At 49.9% G+C, this 18,956-nt stretch overlaps 3 protein-coding genes and 4 non-coding genes across 8 annotated transcripts; all 7 read left to right on the forward strand.

Moving 5' to 3' along the window:
- Nucleotides 1–177: 177 nt before the first annotated feature.
- Nucleotides 178–9,538, forward strand: SENP3 (SUMO specific peptidase 3). Its single transcript, XM_020869107.2, has 11 exons — nucleotides 178–405; nucleotides 1,575–2,300; nucleotides 4,671–4,910; nucleotides 5,001–5,112; nucleotides 5,494–5,641; nucleotides 5,771–5,818; nucleotides 6,235–6,312; nucleotides 7,966–8,103; nucleotides 8,288–8,371; nucleotides 8,494–8,544; nucleotides 9,004–9,538. Exons 2-11 carry the CDS (start codon nucleotides 1,586–1,588, stop codon nucleotides 9,112–9,114), a joined length of 1,725 nt encoding a protein of 574 aa, XP_020724766.1. The 5' UTR covers nucleotides 178–405; nucleotides 1,575–1,585; the 3' UTR covers nucleotides 9,115–9,538.
- An 819-nt stretch (nucleotides 9,539–10,357) lies between these two features.
- EIF4A1 (eukaryotic translation initiation factor 4A1) lies at nucleotides 10,358–16,039 on the forward strand. 2 transcript variants are annotated; one of them, XM_070479013.1, is made up of 11 exons: nucleotides 10,358–10,437; nucleotides 11,818–11,866; nucleotides 12,287–12,419; nucleotides 12,867–13,006; nucleotides 13,927–14,095; nucleotides 14,434–14,543; nucleotides 14,709–14,852; nucleotides 14,942–15,079; nucleotides 15,194–15,283; nucleotides 15,535–15,614; nucleotides 15,727–16,039. In XM_070479013.1, exons 1-11 carry the CDS (start codon nucleotides 10,415–10,417, stop codon nucleotides 15,869–15,871), a joined length of 1,221 nt encoding a protein of 406 aa, XP_070335114.1. In that variant the 5' UTR covers nucleotides 10,358–10,414; the 3' UTR covers nucleotides 15,872–16,039. The 2 variants fall into 2 exon arrangements, with proteins under 2 accessions (XP_070335114.1, XP_070335113.1); XM_070479012.1 differs by lacking the exon at nucleotides 10,358–10,437 and adding an exon at nucleotides 11,063–11,103.
- On the forward strand, nucleotides 12,454–12,586 carry LOC139039306 (small nucleolar RNA SNORA48). The gene has a single exon (XR_011492624.1). It is a non-coding gene; the product is annotated as a small nucleolar RNA SNORA48 (small nucleolar RNA).
- Nucleotides 13,292–13,436, forward strand: LOC139039307 (small nucleolar RNA SNORA48). Its single transcript, XR_011492625.1, has one exon. It is a non-coding gene; the product is annotated as a small nucleolar RNA SNORA48 (small nucleolar RNA).
- LOC139039326 (small nucleolar RNA SNORD10) lies at nucleotides 14,205–14,345 on the forward strand. The gene has a single exon (XR_011492641.1). It is a non-coding gene; the product is annotated as a small nucleolar RNA SNORD10 (small nucleolar RNA).
- Nucleotides 15,328–15,470, forward strand: LOC139039288 (small nucleolar RNA SNORA67). The gene has a single exon (XR_011492607.1). It is a non-coding gene; the product is annotated as a small nucleolar RNA SNORA67 (small nucleolar RNA).
- Nucleotides 16,040–16,133: 94 nt separating the features above from the next.
- Nucleotides 16,134–18,927, forward strand: CD68 (CD68 molecule). The gene is made up of 6 exons (XM_020869119.2): nucleotides 16,134–17,029; nucleotides 17,108–17,556; nucleotides 17,698–17,817; nucleotides 17,938–18,010; nucleotides 18,123–18,293; nucleotides 18,589–18,927. Exons 1-6 carry the CDS (start codon nucleotides 16,981–16,983, stop codon nucleotides 18,720–18,722), a joined length of 996 nt encoding a protein of 331 aa, XP_020724778.1. The 5' UTR covers nucleotides 16,134–16,980; the 3' UTR covers nucleotides 18,723–18,927.
- Nucleotides 18,928–18,956: the final 29 nt, after the last annotated feature.

Here is an 18,956-nt window from a genome sequence, read left to right on the forward strand (position 1 = left end):
GGGTCTGCGCAGGCGCATCCCTGCGTGGGGCGCGTGGGCGGGACGGTCCCGTGGCGTCTACGCTCTCGGGTAGGCGGGGCTAGGCGCGTGGTGGCCCCGCCGGCGCTGTTCGCCGGGTGTGACGCACTAATTGTGCGCCATCGCCGCCGGTGGGCCTGGGGCTCGAGGGAGGGGAAGGAGGAGGAGGAGGGGGAGGTGGTGGAGGTGGAGGCTGAAGCAGAGCAAGAGGCGGCCGCGGCGGGGCGGCGCGGCGCGCGGCCCAGAAGCGTTGGAATCCTGAATTGAGACGGCTGCGCCTGAAGACAGCAGAAGTGGTGGGGCCGCCGCCGCTGGAGAGATGAGCCGGGAAGCCTGAGGCCGGAGACGCCCGCCCTCGGGCCTGTCCGCCCGGCTTCCCCGCTCTGGGTGAGGACGCCCCCTCCCCTCCCCCCAGCTCTGCCACGGCCTCTCCCGTTTCTGAACCCCATTCCCACCTAACGGGGGCCCAGGAGGCCCTCGAAGGGGCTTTATAAAGCCCTTGCACACGGAGTCTCCTGAGCTTGTAGGACCACACCGGTGCTGGGACGCATTCTGGTCCCCAGGACTGAGCAGGAAGGGGGCTGGGCCAACCTGGCTCGGCTGAGTTCCGTCTCAGCGCGTCTTGACTCGGCTCCTTAAGCGCCATCCGGTTCTCTTTCAGTTTCCTCTAAAATCCTTCCCTTCTCATTAGATTTTATGACTTGAGCCGTAGCCCTCGTGTCCCCATTACCTCCTGAGACGACCCGAGCATGCCCACACACCCCATTCATTCCTCGGTGATGGAGAACTCTCTTCTCACTCTCGTTTACGGATTCCTGGCGGAAGTTGTGTTCTCACGTATCTCTGTACCATGTCAGTATTCCCGTACTGAGCCATTTCCCTTACTAACTCTCAATTAGGACATCCCTTGTGCCAGTAGACTTGTGTTAGTGCTCAGTCGTGTCCGACTCTTTGCTACCCCATGGTAGCCCGCCAGGCTCCTCTGTCCATGGAATTCTCCAGGCAAAAGAATACTGGAGCGGGTTGCCATTTCCTTCTCCAGGAGATTTCCTGACTCAGGAATGGAACCTAGGTCTCCTGCATTGTAGGCGGATTCTTTACCGTCATCTACCAGGGAAGCCCCTGGTGGTATTCAAGTAGAGAAGTGGAGCCTGAAAATACTAGGCTTGATGTGGGGATCTGAGAAATAAGAACCCTGAGGCCTGCTGCTTAGCCATTCTTCCTTGCCTCTAGTTGGGCAGGAGAGAAATGGTGGCACAGACTATAAAGGGCAGCTTGTGGACCATGTTAACTATAAGGAAGATCTGAAGTTAGGAGTGGGCAGAGGAGGGGGTGGGGAGGGCTAAGATCCTGGGAGAGCAGGAGTCTCTTGCAGTGTTAAGAGCTGGGTCTAAGAAAAGGGAGTCCTGGTTTAGAAAAGCCAGTCATGTCTGCTTGAAATCTGCCTTTTCCATAGTGTGTTTGTGTCTAATTGCAGAAGATGCATGCTGAGAAAGAGAGGTGGGATCTGGGGTGTAGGATGTTTGGATTCTGACACTCCAACTTTTGTTTTCCAGGCTATTGGAAGATGAAAGAGACTATACAAGGGACCGGGTCTTGGGGGCCTGAGCCTCCTGGACCCGGCATAGCCCCAGCTTTTTCAAGTCCCAGGCGGGAGCGTCTTCGTTGGCCCCCACCCCCCAAACCCCGACTCAAATCAGGTGGAGGGTTTGGGCCAGACCCTGGGTCAGGGACCACAGTGCCAACCAGACGCCTCCCTGTCCCTCGGCCCTCTTTTGATGCCTCAGCTAGTGAAGAGGAGGAGGAAGAAGAGGACGACGAAGATGAAGATGAGGAGGAGGAAGTGGCAGCTTGGAGGCTGCCCCCCAGATGGGGTCAGCTGGGAGCTTCCCAGAGGCCTCGCCCTCCCCGCCCTACTCATCGGAAAACCTGTTCACAGCGCCGTCGCAGAGCTATGAGAGCCTTCCGGATGCTGCTCTACTCAAAAAGCACCTCGCTGACATTCCACTGGAAGCTTTGGGGGCGCCACCGGGGCCGGCGGCGGAACCTCCCACACCCCAAGAACCATCTTTCACCCCGGGAAGGGGCCATGACACCACAGGTGCCATCCCCTTGCTGTCGTTTTGACTCCCCCCGGGGACCACCTCCACCCCGGCTGGGTCTGTTAGGTGCTCTCATGGCTGAGGATGGGGTGAGAGGATCTCCACCAGTGCCCTCTGGGGCCCCCATGGAGGAAGATGGATTAAGGTGGACTCCAAAGTCTCCTCTGGGCCCTGACTCCGGTAAGGTGGGAATGGGGCAGAGGAGAGGGTGGAGATGGCTAAGATCCTGGGAGACCAGGAGTCTCTTGCTGTGATAAGAGTTAGGTCTAAGGAAAGTAGGAGGGCAGAGAGAGAGGTTGCAGAACAGTTGTGCAATGTTTTAAGCCCCACTCCGAGCAGGAACTAAGTCTGGGAAGAGAGTCAAGGCCGGGAAACAGGATTCCTAAGTAGGTGCCCTGTGCATAGATGAGAGAGGGAATCATGGTTTAGAAAAGCCAGTCATGTCTGCTTGAACTCTGTCTTCATTTGGCCTCTGAGGGTAAGTGCCCCATGCATGTACATCTCATTCTTAGAGTGGTGGGATGGATCTCTGGGTAGAGGAGTACATCACCTGGACAGCTGTGTGTGACATTCTCACTCAGAATGTTTCTCTTTGGGAGAACTCCAACTAAACAACATCAGGCTCTGTCTTTGTTAATTATTTTCATATTTATTGAGTCTTTGCTGTATGCCAGGTACTATGCTAGAGTGCTAGGCATTATAAGAAATATCTTTGAACTTTACATCTCTCTGAATCCTAGTGTTTTCTTGCTTTCCTCCTGTTTTTGAGTACAGGCATACCTCGTTTCATTGCGCTTCACTTTATTGTACAGCGGAGACATTGCATTTTTTACAAATTGAAGGTCTGTGGCAACACTGAGTAGAGCAAGTCTTATCAGTGCCATTTTTCCAATAGTATTTGTTCAGTAGCATGTCTGTGTCACGTTTTGGTAATTCTTGAAATATTTCATTGCCTCCACCCCTGAAAAGGTTACTGCTCACTGAAAGCTCAGATGATGGCATTTTTAGCAATGAAGTTTTTTTTTAATATTTTTGTTTTATTGGAATATAGTTGATTTAAAGTGTGGTGTTAAGTTTCAGGTGTACAGCAAAGTGATTCTGTTATAAATATATTCATTCTTTTTTAGATTCTTATGCAGGTTATCACAGAATATTGAGTAAAGTACCCTGTGCTATATATACTAAGTCCTATATTATATATAGTACTGCGTATATGTTTATCCCAAGCTCTTGATTTATCCTTCCCCTCCACATTCTCCTTTGGCAACTATAAGTTTGTTTTCAATATTTCTATAAATTGGTTTCTGATTTGTGAATAAGTTCATTTTATCTTTTTTTAAAAATCAGGTTCCACGTACGAGTGATAGCAGTTTGTTTCTCTCTGACTTCACTTAGTATGATATTCTCTAGGTCCATCCATGTTGCTGCAAATGGCAGTTTTTTCATTTATTTTATGGCTGAGTAATATACCAGTGTTTATATGGGCCACGTCTTTATCCATTCATCCATTGATGAACGTTTAGGTTGTTTCCATGTCTTGGCTGTAAATAGTGCTGCAGTGAACATCAGGGTGCAGGTATCTTCAGATAAGGGTTTTCTCCAGATGTATGCCCAGGAGTGGGATTGCTGGGTCATCCAGTAGTTCCTGTTTTTAGTTAAGGAGTCTCCATACTGTTCTCTATAGTGATTTTACCACCTTCCATTCCCACCAACAGTGTAGGAGGGTTCCCTTTTCTCCACACCCTCTCCAACATTGTTTCTAGACTTTTTTCTTCTTAAGAAGACAGAGGTGGTTTATTTTTTGACTGTGCTGGGTCTTTGTTGCTGTGCATGGGCTTTCTCTAGTTGTCGAGAGTTGGGGGCTCTTCTTCGTTGTGATGGCTTCTTTTGTTGCAGAGCACAGGGTCTAGACACACAGGCTTAGTTGCTCTATGTCTCGTGGACTCTTCTCTGACCAGGGATCACATTGGCAGGTGGATTCTTATCTACTGTACTACTCAGGAAGTCCTTGTTTGTAGACTTTGATGGTGGCCATTCTGACCAGTATGAGGTGATACCTCATTGTAGTTTTGATGTGCATTTTTCTGATGATTAGTGATGTTGAGCATCTTTTCATGTGTAATAAAGTATTTTTTTTCTTTTTTTTTAATTTTTTTCTTGTTTTTTTAAAGTATTTTTAAAATAGCTTTTTAGATATAATGTTGCACACTTAATAAATTATTGTAAAGGTAAGTTTTATATGCACCAGGAAACCCCAAAATTTGTGTGACTCAGTTTATTACAATATTTGCTTTATTGTAGTGGTCTGGAAGCAAACCCGCAATATCTCTGAGGTATGCCTGTAATAACTCTTCTTCTTTGTCGCTTATAACCTCTTGGACATAATTATCTCATGCTTCAGGGTTTTCATTGTTTAGTGTTTGTACTGGTAGATTTTGTTTCAGTTCCTCCTTCTCGTGGTCTTATAATTTGCGTGCCTCATTTAATCTTCCCATTGGTCTTTGATCTGAGCGAGTTTCTTGCCTCCATCCTATTTCCTCTGCGTTGCAGGTCTCCTCTCTTGTACTCTGCCCAATGGCTTTGGGGGACCACCTGGGCCAGAAGGAGAGCGAAGTCTAGCACCCCCTGATGCCAGCATCCTCATCAGCAACGTATGCAGCATCGGGGACCACGTGGCCCAGGAGCTTTTTCAGGGCTCAGATGTGGGCACTGCAGAAGAGGCCGAGCGGCCTGGGGAGAAAGCTGGCCAGCACAGCCCTCTGCGGGAGGAGCATGTCACCTGTGTGCAGAGTAAGGAGCCCTCCAGGATGTCGTCTTTCCCCTCAGCTGACTGTGAGATCGGAGTCTGGAGCCTCACTTTTCTCTCCTCCCTCCACTCAGGCATCTTGGATGAATTCCTTCAGACTTATGGCAGCCTCATCCCCCTCAGCACTGATGAGGTAGTGGAGAAACTAGAGGACATTTTCCAGCAGGAATTCTCTGCACCTTCCAGGTAAGGCATGAAAGAGATGCCCTTTGGAAGAGGGCTGGGACCTGAGAGATGGGGAGAGAATGCTGCTGCCTTTTCTCCCATAGGGATGTAGTCGGGGAGGAGGAGGAAGCTAGAACTGAAGGGGAGGAATCTGCAGACAAGGTGCCAAGCCCCTGTGAGCCACCCGGGAGGGCCTTTACCTGGGACCCTGAAATACCACGTGAACCTAAGTATTCCTGTGCTTCTTACAGGGGAGTGTCTCTTTAGCAAGTCCTCAAAAGGACCCATGACCCAAAGAAAAAGTTTTAGATTCTTATTCTAGGCAGTAGAAGGTACTTCTGTATGCCCAAGCCACCACCCCCATCCCAATCTCTTGCATGACTCAACCCTTGGCCTACCCAGGAAGGGCCTGGTGCTGCAGTTGATCCAGTCATACCAACGGATGCCAGGCAATGCCATGGTGAGGGGCTTCCGAGTCACGTATAAGCGGCATGTGCTGACCATGGATGACCTGGGGACTTTGTATGGACAGAACTGGCTCAATGACCAGGTGAGGCGGCGTGGAGAAACAAGCCCAAGAGGGGGTTTGGGGAACAATGTGTTTGGGGCCCTCTCTGTGGGGAAGACCTGTCCCCATGCCACACCCTCCATGGCAAGTGGCCTCCCATCTTCTCCTCAGGTGATGAACATGTACGGAGACCTGGTCATGGATGCAGTCCCTGAAAAGGTAGGCCTAACCAGATACTTCAGTCCCTGGAAAAACTTGTGAAGTTTTAAGCAGCTTTTTCAGTCCCTTTCATATCTTCTATTTTACATGAAGAGGGTCCTTCTTTCTGGGGAGAGGCAGTAGAAGGTAATTTGTTAAATTCAAATTTGTAATCTTGGTACTGAACTTTTCAATTCTAGTCCTTTCCCCTAATCTGTAGTGTTTTCCCCCAATGGCTAACCCCACAAATCAGGATGGGAAGTTATAAGATGAGGTTGAAAATGGTTTGTGCTTTTTACCCTTAGTAAGTTGGACTGGAGTTTGTGGAAACCAGCCCTTAGAGCCGTGATGAAATGGAATGGGCGGGGGAGAGGACACGTGGCAGGAGGGCCTGTGGTCTGTTGAGTCCACCTGGCTCTTTTGTATCATTGGCACAGGTGCATTTCTTCAACAGTTTCTTCTATGATAAACTCCGTACCAAAGGTTATGATGGGGTGAAAAGGTGGACCAAAAACGTGAGTTATGAATTCACATCTTATGTAACACCTTGCCTCTAAAGAGTTGTGTTTCCTGTGAATCCTTTCCCCAATCCTGTTCATTCAGACTTTCAAGTATTTATTAAATGTCTTTTGTGTGCCAGGTACTATTCTGGGCATTAAGGATACAGTATTAAATAAGGAAAACTTACTACCTTTTTGGGGGTGAGAATCAATAAGCCAGTTAAAGTACAGCTAGTGATAATTTGCTGTAAACAAAACAGTAATGTGGTAGCATGGGGCTGGGTACTTTAGATAGGGTGGTTTGGGAAGGCTTCTCTTAGCTGATACTTGAGTGAGGAGGAGCCAGCCCTGTGCTCATCTGGGCAAGGGTATACTAAGCAAAGGGAACACCAGGAACATGGGACACAGGGAGAAAGAACATTTGAGGATCAGAGGGCCCGTGTGGCTGCCTGTGTGATTGGAGCAGAGTGAGCAAAGGAAAAACCATAGAAAATGTGGTCAGAGAGTAGATCATGTGAGGTGTGGAGGGCAGGTCAACCAGGGTAGATTTTATTCTTTGTATTCTAAGAAGCCATTGAAGAGTTTCAAGCAATCTGGGAAGTGACTCATGTTTTAAACTCCTGTTTCGGTGATAGAGGGAAAGGGGGCAAGAGTGGAAGCAGGCAGACAAAACAGAGTAGCCGATAAGTCCTGATGAGAAACTTGGACCAGAGTGGTCAATGTGGAAATATTGATAAAAGTAGTTTTATTTAGGGTAGCTCTTGTAGGTAGAACCAATAGGACTTTCTGATGAATTGGACATGAGAGATGAGGAAAAGATAGCAATCAAGGGTGATGCCTAGGTTTTTGGCCTAAGTTACTGGGGAAAATAATTAAGGCGGAGGGCAACAGGTTTGGTGAGGTGGGAAATAGTTCTTTTCTCCATTCCAATTAGTTTACCTGTCCTCTGATTCAAAGGCCAGGAAATTTCTACAGTGAGGTAGGGCTACTGCCTCCAGCATTTCTTAATTCCTGTCTCCCTGTAGAGGTGGGGTGACGCCTCAGAAAGAACAGGCTTTCTATATGCCTGCATTTAAATCCCGCCTCTGTCATCTCTTACTTCTCTCACCTTGAGCAGGTTGCTTTACTTTTCCAAGCCAGTTTCCTCATGAGAACTTTGTTTCAGGATTGTTGTGTTAACTGATTGAGCATCTGTTAGGTGCCATGCATTGTTCTTAGTGTATTATGGATATTAACTAGTTTAATCTGTGTAACAAACAGGTGAGGGTAGATACTGTTATTTTCAGTCTTACAGAAAAAGGAATTGAGGTACAGAGTTACTAAGTAACTTGGTTGGGTCATAAGCTAGTACATGGAGTAGCTGAGTTTGAACCCTGAGAGTCTGGCTCCAGGATCCTGAGCCTACTAAGCACCTGTATCTTTAATGGGTAAAAAGTACCTGGCCTATCCTGGGCCTGCCAGTGTTTGTTCTGTACCACCTCCTCTGTCCTGCTTTCCTCCTTAAGCCCAAGGATCCAGATATCCAGATGCTGGGCCTTGCCTCACAGTCCAGGGGCTGGGTGTTGAGTTCTTCCACTTAGCTCCTTGCCTGCTCCTCCTCTAGAACCCTCGTAGCAATTAGCAGAATTCCTGTGCTGTCTTACCTGATCTCCAGCCCTGCCTCCTTAGGTGGACATCTTCAATAAAGAGCTCCTGCTAATCCCCATCCACCTGGAGGTGCATTGGTCTCTCATCTCTGTTGACGTGAGGCGGCGCACCATCACCTATTTTGATTCGCAGCGCACCCTGAACCGCCGCTGCCCTAAGGTTTGAGAGGAAAGGGAAAGATGGGCAGATTGTGGGGAGGAGATATAGTGGCAAGGCATTTCAGGCAGAAGGTTGGGTTTTGGGTCTCTGATGAGCAACCTGGGCTTGGTGCCTGTGACCAGCACAGCTTGGGTTCAGTTGGGAAATGTAGAGGTTCACTTCCTCCTTTCCTCCATCTACATAGCATATTGCCAAGTATCTGCAGGCAGAAGCAGTGAAGAAAGACCGGCTGGATTTCCACCAGGGCTGGAAAGGTTACTTCAAAATGGTAAGTTCCTAGAGGAGGTTTAAGCAGGGTTAGGGGTGGTGCGGGATGTGGTAAGAGCCAGAAGTTAAAGCTATACCCGTAGGGTCTCCAGGAGAAGGGCTTACCTTCTTTTTATTCTCCAGAATGTGGCCAGGCAGAATAATGACAGTGACTGTGGCGCCTTTGTGTTGCAGGTAAGCAGATACTAGGTGGGTTAAAGAGTTGGGAGGGAGGGGGAAACTGTTCAGCCTCCCTCATTTGACTTACAACCACTTACCTAGTGGGAGTAACCCTACGTGTTAGAATGCAGAAACCCTGATTTCATTGGTCCTCTCTTGGCTTCTCCATACTGTGCTGGGACTGGTTCCTTAGGCTCTGACCCTGATATAGCTGCCTCTGATCCCCAATGCAAAGTGTTTTCTGTTAACACTTGATATTTTGTGTACCAAAGAGGAACCTTGGCTTTACAGTCAGACTTTTTTTGAACCCCAGCCTATGGGACCTTGGTTTTGTTTGTGAAATGGGAATATTCTTGGAAAGATCCAGTGAGAGGTGTATCAAAAGAAATACGTAGCACAGGTCCTGATTGGGGGTGGGGGTGGGGGGGGTCGTGCTCAGTAGGTGGTTCTCATGGCCTGCTTTGTTAACCCCAGTATTGCAAGCACCTGGCCCTGTCTCAGCCATTCAGCTTCACTCAGCAGGACATGCCCAAACTTCGTCGGCAGATCTACAAGGAGCTGTGTCACTGCAAACTCACTGTGTGAGCCTCGTATCCCAGGCCTCAAGCCCATTCGTTAATGGGCAGGGGAACATGGGAGACTCTTCCCAAGAAACTCAAGTTCGTTTTGTCTTTAGCCTCTTTCCACCCAGTTCCCTTTGGTTTTTCATATTTAAATGTTTTGATTTCTGTATTTTTTTCCCCTTTGAGAGAATACTTGTTGATTTCTGATGTTCAGGGGGTGGCCATGGAAAATCCCCTATTTCCCGCTGTCTGCAAGGGAGTATGGCCTTGTGGCCTGGGTGGGGCAGTCATCTCCCTTCCATGTGCAGGGCGGGGATGAGGGGCAGAAAAATCTAGGGGTGGTGGGCGGGCAATGGGATTACTGCCTGCCAAATCATCATACATTTTTTATATATATATATAAATGCCACGGTCCTGCTCTGTCAATAAAGGATCCTTTGGAGATACATAGTGGTGGTCTTCCTTAAGGGGCCTCAACCTAGTGGATATGCTCTCAGGCTTTCCTCCAACCAGTGCTGTTAGCTTCCCCTTACGGGATTTAAGACTCCTGGGGCGAGCTTTCCATGCGTGGCTCAGACAGCATCACCACCAACAAAAAGAATCCCCCAGTGGGGGGCGTCAGGCTGGAAGTACAGAGGGTCGGTAAGCCTCAAAAATAAGGGAGCTTGAGAGGTGCTAAAGTTGGGGAAACAGCACACTTAAGGGGGCCGGCAGTATTTATGACAGCAATCCCAGATGCTAGTAAACTCATAAATCAGTTACTCCATCCCTTCTTCCAGCCCACGAACCCTCCTAGCCTTGATTCCATTATCTCTCCACATTCGGGGTTTGGTGTCCGACTTATCGTTGGTGCATGAGAGAAGAAAATTAAACATAGGTACAGTGGAGACCTGAAGTAGAGATCGACGAAAGTGGTAGTCCCGGGAGCCCGGAAGTCCCTGGAGGCTGAAACCTCGCCCCCCCTTGCCTGATAGGGCGCGCTAGGCCACATGACCAGGGCACTCGCCTCCGCACGTGTAGGGGTGCAGGGCCCCAAGATGGCTGCCAGGCCTCGAGGCCTGACTCCCGTATGTCACTTCCGTACCGGCAAGAAAGGCGGGTCCTTTAGCCAATGAGGCTGCGGGGCGGGTCTTCACCTTGATAGGCGCTCAAGTTATCCAATGGTGGCTGCGTGCCAGGGCGCCTACGAATTGACGTCACGCCGGGTTGCTGAGAGGCGGCAGGCGGGGCCGAGGCGGTCAAGCCAATGCGATGGCTGGGGCGGGGTCGGGTGCTCTATAAGTTGTCGATAGGCGGGCACTCCGCCCTAGTTTCTAAGGATCATGTCTGCGAGTCAGGATTCCCGGTAAGAAAGATATTTGCAAGAGGTTGTGGCTACTTACCTTGCTACCCTTTTTGAAGACTCCAGTGGGGGTAGCTGAGGCCCCCCTAGCCCTAGGCCCCCCAGGGTTGAGGGCAGACTCGACACGGGAGGATCCGTCGCGTGGGGGGGGGGGGGTGAGGGGCGGGTCCACGACCGACGTTGCCGCCAGGCCCTGGGAGAGGCCGAGGACAGCTCGGCTTTTGGGACCTAGCGCGCGAGGTTAGTGAGGGACCCTCGACCGACGCGGTGCGCGAAGCCCCGTCACTGAGTCGGGCGGCGAGGTCGCGACTTTGAGTGGGGAAAGATAGAAGCGGGTTTGCGTGGCCCGAAGCCGCCGGTCCGATTCCTGCTGGAGGGAGGGCTCGCGCCCTCGGGGTTCCGAAGGATTCTGACGGTACCACTCGCCGAAGGTGGGGGTCCCTGGGTCTATAAATCCAGTCGCTTAGTCGCGTGAAGCTATGGGTCGGGGGAGAAGAAGCCGGCCGTTCAGTGTGCTGGTTTTCTTGACGGCCAGGACCGAGCCTAACCCCGAGGAGCGGCCGCGTGAGGCACCGGGAGCCCACCCGGCGTCGGGCGGGCGGGTCCGTTTTGCCGCACAAGTCGGGCAATTGGCAAACTGCGGATGGGCAGGTCCACTTTCCTTCAGGGGTGAGCGGCCTGAGGTATGGGAGGGCGACGCCATTTCGCGACGGGGGCGGGCGGGATGTGGATTGTTCCCTGTAGTGGGGGTGGGGGGGCCGTCGCCGGGTGGTCGAGGGAGCAAGCACATGGCTGCTCGAGGCGTTCCCCTCCCCCAGTCCGCTTCGCTGCTAAGTGTTGTGCAATCTGCCCCTTTGCTAGCTCGGCTGGGGCTCATTGTGCGTGAGGCCGCCACCGCCCGCGGCCTCCCACATCCGGGCATTGCGAGGGGGGGAGATGGGCTCGAGGAGTGGGGGAGGTGCGGGCGGTGTGACGTGGGGGGAAGGGGATGTCCTACCCCGGCGTCTGGGAGGTGGAGGGCGGGATTTCCGGCAGGCAGGGGCCACGGTGGGAGGTGCACGCGCTTGGGCTTGGAGCGCCGGGACCCGGACACGTGGGCCGGGAGGCAAGCACCACCTCCGCGCCCCTTAAGCTCAGCGCAGTTCCTTCCAGCCTTTGGGTCTTCACGGAGCGTTACTCCATCGTGTCGGGGGTGGCTTGGCTTGAGCCGCTCCCGGGATGGGGCAAAGGCTTGACTCAGTTGTAAAATGACTTCCGTCTTACGGGAACTCTCGTGAGGGTTGGAATAGGGAGTGAAGGCTGATGGCATCATGCAAAGCCGGTTGCTGGTAGGAAGAGATTGCCTGTCAGGATTTCTACATACTCATGTTTTTAAACCAACAGATCCAGAGACAATGGCCCCGATGGGATGGAACCCGAAGGCGTCATCGAGGTGAGGCTGGATCCCTCCCACCCTTATCTTTCAGCTCTGGGAAAGGGAGTGCTGGTAGCATTATTTAGATTTTGCAGTGGGGGTTTAATGAATAAAACCAGAACCCAGGATTCAACTGTGCTGTTTAGCTTAAAACCCCCAGATAGGTAGGTAGGTAATTTTATTTCCTTTATGGTAATATATAACGTTTGAAACATGTCATCCAAATTCTGTTCTCCCTTGTATTAACAGCCAGCTTCACTGTTTACAGGTGGGCTGACCGCCTAGGGTGGTTTCCCAGGCTGAGTAGAACCAACCAGTTAGCTTCCGTGGGTTGAAGAGAGATTGTGGGTTCTGAAGTTTTGGTGCAGGTACAAGGGGCCTGTTTGCTCTTACACAGGAGCACAACCCCATTTCTCCTGATTCTTTCGCTTTCTGCAGAGTAACTGGAATGAGATTGTCGACAGCTTTGATGACATGAACCTCTCAGAGTCACTCCTCCGTGGCATATATGCCTATGGTTTTGAGAAGCCCTCTGCCATCCAGCAGCGAGCCATTCTTCCTTGTATCAAGGGTAAGATCCCTCTGCCCTAGAACAAGTTCTGAACTGTCCCTGACCTGGGTAGAGTGGCACCTGGTTGGTGGAGCCTGTCTCATCAGTGAGGGAGAAAACAACTCCTTGTTTATCCCAGCTTGGCTTTTGCAGTGTGCCCATGCCTGGTTCATGCCCTGGACACATGGATTGACTGCTGGTTTAATCTCTGAGGTAGTGTTTTGGCCATATCTTGCTATATTGCTAGACTAATTTTGTGGCAGTACTAAATGACTGAAACTTGGCCCAGTTTTCAGTTCTGTTCCTGTTTGGGTACTGCGTTGTCAAAAAGTCTGAAGCACTTATTGCTGAGCACATAACATCTCTGTTGGTTGCTTCTTTGATCTCATTCAGCAGGGCTTTTGAACGTCCCATGATTCCAAAGAATGCTTTCTACCATGTCAAATTTCTGTTCCATTTTGTGTTTAGGTTATGATGTGATTGCTCAAGCCCAATCTGGGACTGGGAAAACAGCCACTTTTGCCATATCAATTCTGCAACAGATTGAATTAGATCTAAAGGCCACCCAGGCCTTGGTCCTGGCACCCACTAGAGAGTTGGCCCAGCAGGTGAGTTTACCTTCCTTCCCCTGAAGGACTCACTTAGAAATGATCAGCAGAAACCAGAAGTATGTACCCTAACCACCACTGTTTTTAGAACTGAAGTAAGGGGAAAACAGGTGATGTGAAGTTGGTTGATGACTTCCAGGTCTCAAGACTTACTAGGTTAATTACAAGCTTTTTTCGAACCAAACACTATAAGCATCCCTTACTCCACCCATTTCCTGAGTCAGATGAAAAGGCTGCTGGGTGGAGCCTAGCTGGCTGGGCAAGTTTGGCCATTTTATGAACAGAACTCCCTGGCAATGGGCAAAGAGGCACCTGATTGGTGGTGTTGCTCTTATATCAGTCAGGGGCAAAGCAGATGTCCAGTCCTTTGTTCATCCTAGCTTGATGCCTGGATTCGTGGCCAGAGCTATTTCATGCCTGGGGCACATAAAACATAGGGCTGTTTTCCTTAGTCTTGAAAATATCAGAAACCCCTGTCTCATAAGTTGACTGTTAATCAAGTTTAAGGGAATGTATTCTTGTAATGTTCTATGGAGGTGTCATGGTCATTCTGTGCCTAACTTCTGAACAAAGATAATGTAAGCAAGAAGTTAACGTAGAGCTCTTCTCTGGGGCCTTAGGGTCTAGAATACGATTCAAAAGTGAAGATCTAACATAGGTTCTATGACAGGACTACAAGAGGATACAGTAGTGACCATACAGAAATTATTTCAGGGCTATTTTTGTGAATCAGTGTGTGCATTCAGGAGCCATCCTGAGTTCAAATTCTGAGTCTGCCTTTTATCAGCAGAGATCTTAATCTTACATGGTATGTTAACTGGTTTCTTGCTTGAGGGGTTAGCTTAATAATAGTGTTTAAAATGGGGCCTGGCAGTTGGAGCTAATATACAGGCACTGTTCTTGTTCTTATTCTGATTCAGATACAGAAGGTAGTTATGGCCTTAGGAGATTACATGGGTGCCTCGTGCCATGCCTGCATTGGGGGTACCAATGTACGTGCTGAGGTGCAGAAGCTGCAGATGGAAGCCCCTCATATCATCGTGGGTACCCCAGGCCGTGTGTTCGACATGCTTAACCGGAGATACTTGTGTGAGTGCATCAGTTTTCTAGTCCTCTGGGTCACTTCCCTATGCATGCTTTTTTCCAGTTTCTTAATTTGGTTATAATTTCATTCCCAATGATATCCTCTGAAAGAGCTGCTCTGTGATGAACCCCATGCGTGTCATCTGAGCCTGGCTTCCCTGTCATTTCAGCCCAGGTAGTGTTCTACTTCCCAAGGCTGTTGTCTGGCTTGGAAAGGGGATCCCAGGCAAAGGATCAACCTTTGTATTCTGAGAGCAGACTGCCTGTCCTCTTCTTTATCAGGATAGCTAGGTGTATTTCAGATTTTTTAATAGCTACCTGTTGGTGTTTCCTTTTTCTTGCAGCTCCCAAATACATCAAGATGTTTGTACTGGATGAAGCTGATGAAATGTTAAGCCGTGGATTCAAGGACCAGATATATGACATATTCCAGAAGCTCAACAGCAACACCCAGGTGAGGGCAGGACATTGGGGTGGTCTTACTTGTTATGATTGATAACTTTGCATATAGGTTGTGGTGTGCTTGGGGGTGATGATAGAAGAGCATTTATCAACTGCCAGGGAAACCATGGAATTCTGGAATATTCCCTACCCTGAAGCTGCTTTTCTTTTTCATTAGGTGGTTTTGCTGTCAGCTACAATGCCTTCTGATGTGCTTGAGGTGACCAAGAAGTTCATGAGGGACCCAATTAGAATTCTTGTCAAGAAGGAAGAGTTGACGCTGGAGGGTATCCGTCAATTCTACATCAATGTGGAACGAGAGGTGGGGCCCAGTGCAGGAGGCGGACCTGGTGGTGAGTTGTTGGGTATAGCCCCTGACTGATCTCCTCCCCACCCCCACCCCCACCCCAGGAGTGGAAGCTGGACACACTGTGCGACTTGTATGAAACCCTGACCATTACCCAGGCAGTCATCTTCATCAACACCCGGAGGAAGGTGGACTGGCTCACCGAGAAGATGCATGCCCGAGACTTCACGGTCTCTGCCATGGTGAGGTTCCTCTACCTTGTTTACCAGCAGAGTAAAACATGTCAGTATTACTTACAGCCAGTTCTCTCAGAAGCAACAGACCTACCCTTAACACCATTTCATTTCCTGTTTTAGCATGGAGACATGGACCAAAAAGAACGAGACGTTATCATGAGGGAGTTCCGCTCTGGCTCTAGCAGAGTATTGATTACCACTGACCTACTGGTGAGTAGAAGGGCATTGGACAAGACTGTAAGGAAGAGGAGAGAATCCAAGGTGATTCCCTCTTCCAAGGGGCCTACTAGTGCCCCTCTTCAGGAAAGTAGCAACTTGGAATAAAATCTGGCACGCCTCAGGTGTCTGAGGAAAGGGGGTGTTCATTTCCTTTGCCTGCCCTTGGCTGCCTACATGTATGCTTAATCCTGGATAGGCTTGTGCTTTCTATTTCGCACACTGAAACTGCCTTCTTTACATAGGCCAGAGGCATTGATGTACAGCAAGTTTCCTTAGTCATCAACTATGACCTCCCCACCAATAGGGAAAACTATATCCACAGGTAAATGAAAATCTGGTCTTGTTAACCAACCCAGTCCGACTCCCTCTTGCCCAATCCTCTCTACAGAGAAACTTCTGATTTTTCTATTTTCCTTTATCCTCACTTGTTCCAGAATCGGTCGTGGCGGACGTTTCGGCCGTAAGGGTGTGGCTATTAACATGGTGACAGAAGAAGACAAGCGGACTCTTCGAGACATCGAGACCTTCTACAACACCTCCATTGAGGAAATGCCCCTCAATGTTGCTGACCTCATCTGAGGGGGGCTGTTGTGCTACCTAGCACCAGCCAGGGATAAAACCTTGGAGGGGGCTGAGGAGCAGCAGGAGGGGGGAGGGAAGGGAGCCAAGGGATGGACATCTTGTCATTTTTTTCTTTTTTTTTTTCTTTGACTCTTTGAATAAATGTCACTTTTTGAGGCAAAAGAAGGAACCGTGAACATTTTAGACACCCTTTTCTTTGGGGTAGGCGCCGTCTTCTCCCAAAAAACACTAATCCATTTCCCTAACGTAGTCAACCTCCAAACCCTAGAGGCTCTCCCACCCCAGCTGAATTCCTCTGAAAACATGCATTCAGTAGGGGCTACAATTTTGCTCCACCTCATCTGCTGGGCCAAATCTGGGGGGCGAACCCCTGAACTACGTAGCCCAGGGGATTGTCCCCAGGTGGGGGGAGCAGGGGAGAGAAAATGGTAGCCATTTTTACATTGTTTTGTATAGTATTTATTGATTCAGGAAACAAACACAAAATTCTGAATAAAATGACTTGGAAACTGCCTGCCTTGGCTTCTCATTTCTTCCCTCCTCTTCCCTCCCACCTGCTGTTGGGTATGGTTCTGCCCCCACCCCCAGCTAATAGTTACTTTCTGTTGTGCTTTCTTAACTGGAAAATGGTTATGTTAACTAGGGGGTATGACCTTTCCATAGGGGTTGAGCAAGGACCATCATAAGCACCTCACATGTTTTGACAAAGAGGAAGTGATGGAGGGAAAAGGGAGTGTTCTGAATTTATATCCTAGTGAGCTCTCCCATAGAGGGGCTGCTGCCTCTGTAATCACTTGTTGCAACTGCCAAGCACATTTTGCTGAGAAAGACAAATCCATGAGGATCAACTTCCCCAAAACTCCCATCTCACTACCCACATGATGCTGCTAGCTCCTTTGGTGACACCAGGACCAATCATTTAATGACTAAGAGATCACGGTGGCTGGGGCTGAGGTGCCTGAGTCAGGCTGGGGGTGGGATCACCGCAGTTAACAGGAAGTCAGAGATTTCCTCTTTTTTCCAAGCAGAAGGCAAGAGGGTACAGGGTTGGTTGAGCAGGCAGCTGGTACTAACACTGCTGGACTCTGGGTGAAGGCTGTTCTGTCATGAGGTTGGCTGTGTTCTTCTCTGGGGCCTTGCTGGGGCTACTAGCAGGTAAGGAGGAAGGGGACAGGGGAGGGGGCCCCTGGGAAGAAACCTGCCCTGGGTTGCTAACCAGTCTTTTCCTCAAAGCCCAGGGGACAGGGAATGACTGTCCTCATAAAAAAGCCGCCACTCTGCTGCCATCCTTCACGGTGACACCTACAGCTACAGAAAGCACGTCAAGCCCTAGACCAACCAGCCACAGAACTACCAAGAGCCACAGAACCACCACTACCACCATGCATACAACTAACACCACAGGAACCACCAGCCGCGAGTCCCCAACAGCCACTCATAGTCCTGCTACCACCACCAGTCATCAAAATACTACAGTTCATCCAACAAGAAACAGTACTGCCACGAGTTCAGGACCCTCCACCAGATCCCCCCACCCAGAACCACCACCCTCTCCAAGTCCTAGCCCAGGCTCCAAGGAGGCAATAGGAGACTACATTTGGAATAATGGTTCCCAGCCCTGCGTCCGGCTCCAAGCCCAGATTCAGATGCGAGTTCTGTACCCAACCCAGGGTGGAGGAGAGGTAAAGCTAAAAGACAGTGGAGGACATAACGGGAAGGGGGTGAGGAAGAGCAGAGGAGGAGACAAACAGACTGAAGACAAAGGGAACATGGAATGGCAGAGCTGTGTAATTTTGTCACCTCTCATCTTTTAACTTCTACAGGCCTGGGGCATCTCTGTATTGAACCCCAACAGAACGAAGGCCCAGGGGGGCTGTGAAGGTCCCCATTCCCACTTGCTCCTCTTATTCCCCTACGGACAGCTGAGTTTCGGATTCAAGCAGGTACTAACCCTCATCCCTCCCTCTCACCCTATCCCTACCAACCTCTTGCCATACTCCCTTACTCTATACCTGGATGCCACTCTCCCCTGCTGCCCTGAGTCTTCCCGGTCACCTCCCCAGGATCCACTGCAGAGCGCTGTCTACCTGAATTTTATGGCTGTGGAGTACAACGTGTCCTTCCCCCAGGCAGTGCGTGAGTAACCTTCCCTTTCTCACCACTTGCACTAGATATTTGGGTTCCTGAAGGGACCCAGGCTAGTGGGTGGAGACATGGATATGGAGCTAACTCTTCCTCATTCTTTTAGAGTGGACATTCTCAGTTCAGAACTCATCCCTTCAAGATCTCCAAACCCCCCTGGGCCAGAGCTTCAGTTGCAGAAATGCAAGCATCATTGTTTCCCCGGCTTTACACCTTGATCTTCTCTCCCTGAAGCTACAAGCTGCTCAGCTGTCCCCCTCAGGGGGCTTTGGACCAAGTAAGACCTATTTCTTCTCTCCTAGAATTTTCCTATTGCACTGAAAGCCCCCACCCAGGCTTATACTCTCCCTCCTTGCACCCCCAAATCTCCTCCTCCTATCAAGCTTGTCACAGCTAGGGTAACTGTCCTTCCTCCTCTATAAGGCTCTCCCCAGGCTCCCTTTTGTTTCCTGCTCCGAGACATCTAGGTGAGTGCCTCACCAATCTCTACTTCCCAACATCCCCTACATTCCTTCCTCTCACCTTGATCCCAACCACCACCGTGACACCCACTTTACCTGTCTTTCCACCAGGTTTCTCTTGTCCCAGTGATAAGTCCATCTTGCTGCCTCTCATCATCGGCCTGATCTTACTCGGCCTCCTCACCCTGGTGCTTGTTACCTTCTGCGTCGTCCGAAGACGCCCACCCTCTTACCAACCCCTCTGAGCATTTGTCTCAATACCCAGGGCACCAGGAGGTGCTCTCATTTCTCATCACTCAACTGACTCAAAAAGATAAAAGTTATCATCTTTCCCTGTCTTGATGAACAAAGAGATAATGCAGTTGGGAGGGATGAGGGGAAAGATGTTTATTAAATATGACTGATTCCCCATCTCCCACGGGAAAATAATAAAACTTGCTCAAATCTTTATCCTTGGTTTTCCTTGTCCTTCCTGCCAG

This window comes from Odocoileus virginianus, chromosome 17, assembly GCF_023699985.2.
Source record: "Odocoileus virginianus isolate 20LAN1187 ecotype Illinois chromosome 17, Ovbor_1.2, whole genome shotgun sequence".
Classification (NCBI taxonomy): Eukaryota; Metazoa; Chordata; class Mammalia; order Artiodactyla; family Cervidae; genus Odocoileus; species Odocoileus virginianus.

Bases quoted from the DNA above. Each gene is read 5' to 3' on its own strand.
- EIF4A1 (XM_070479012.1), top strand. From the start codon at position 11,078: ATGGGCAGGTCCACTTTCCTTCAGGG. The intron at 11,104-11,817 runs GTGAGCGGCCTG...TTAAACCAACAG, and splicing joins AGGTCCACTTTCCTTCAGGG to ATCCAGAGACAATGGCCCCG. The intron at 14,853-14,941 runs GTGGGGCCCAGT...CCCCCACCCCAG, and splicing joins ACATCAATGTGGAACGAGAG to GAGTGGAAGCTGGACACACT.
- CD68 (XM_020869119.2), top strand. From the start codon at position 16,981: ATGAGGTTGGCTGTGTTCTTCTCTGGGGCCTTGCTGGGGCTACTAGCA. The intron at 17,030-17,107 runs GTAAGGAGGAAG...TTTTCCTCAAAG, and splicing joins CTTGCTGGGGCTACTAGCAG to CCCAGGGGACAGGGAATGAC. The intron at 17,818-17,937 runs GTACTAACCCTC...TCACCTCCCCAG, and splicing joins TGAGTTTCGGATTCAAGCAG to GATCCACTGCAGAGCGCTGT.
- SENP3 (XM_020869107.2), top strand. From the start codon at position 1,586: ATGAAAGAGACTATACAAGGGACCGGGTCTTGGGGGCCTGAGCCTCCT. The intron at 2,301-4,670 runs GTAAGGTGGGAA...TCTGCGTTGCAG, and splicing joins TCCTCTGGGCCCTGACTCCG to GTCTCCTCTCTTGTACTCTG. The intron at 5,642-5,770 runs GTGAGGCGGCGT...TCTTCTCCTCAG, and splicing joins AGAACTGGCTCAATGACCAG to GTGATGAACATGTACGGAGA.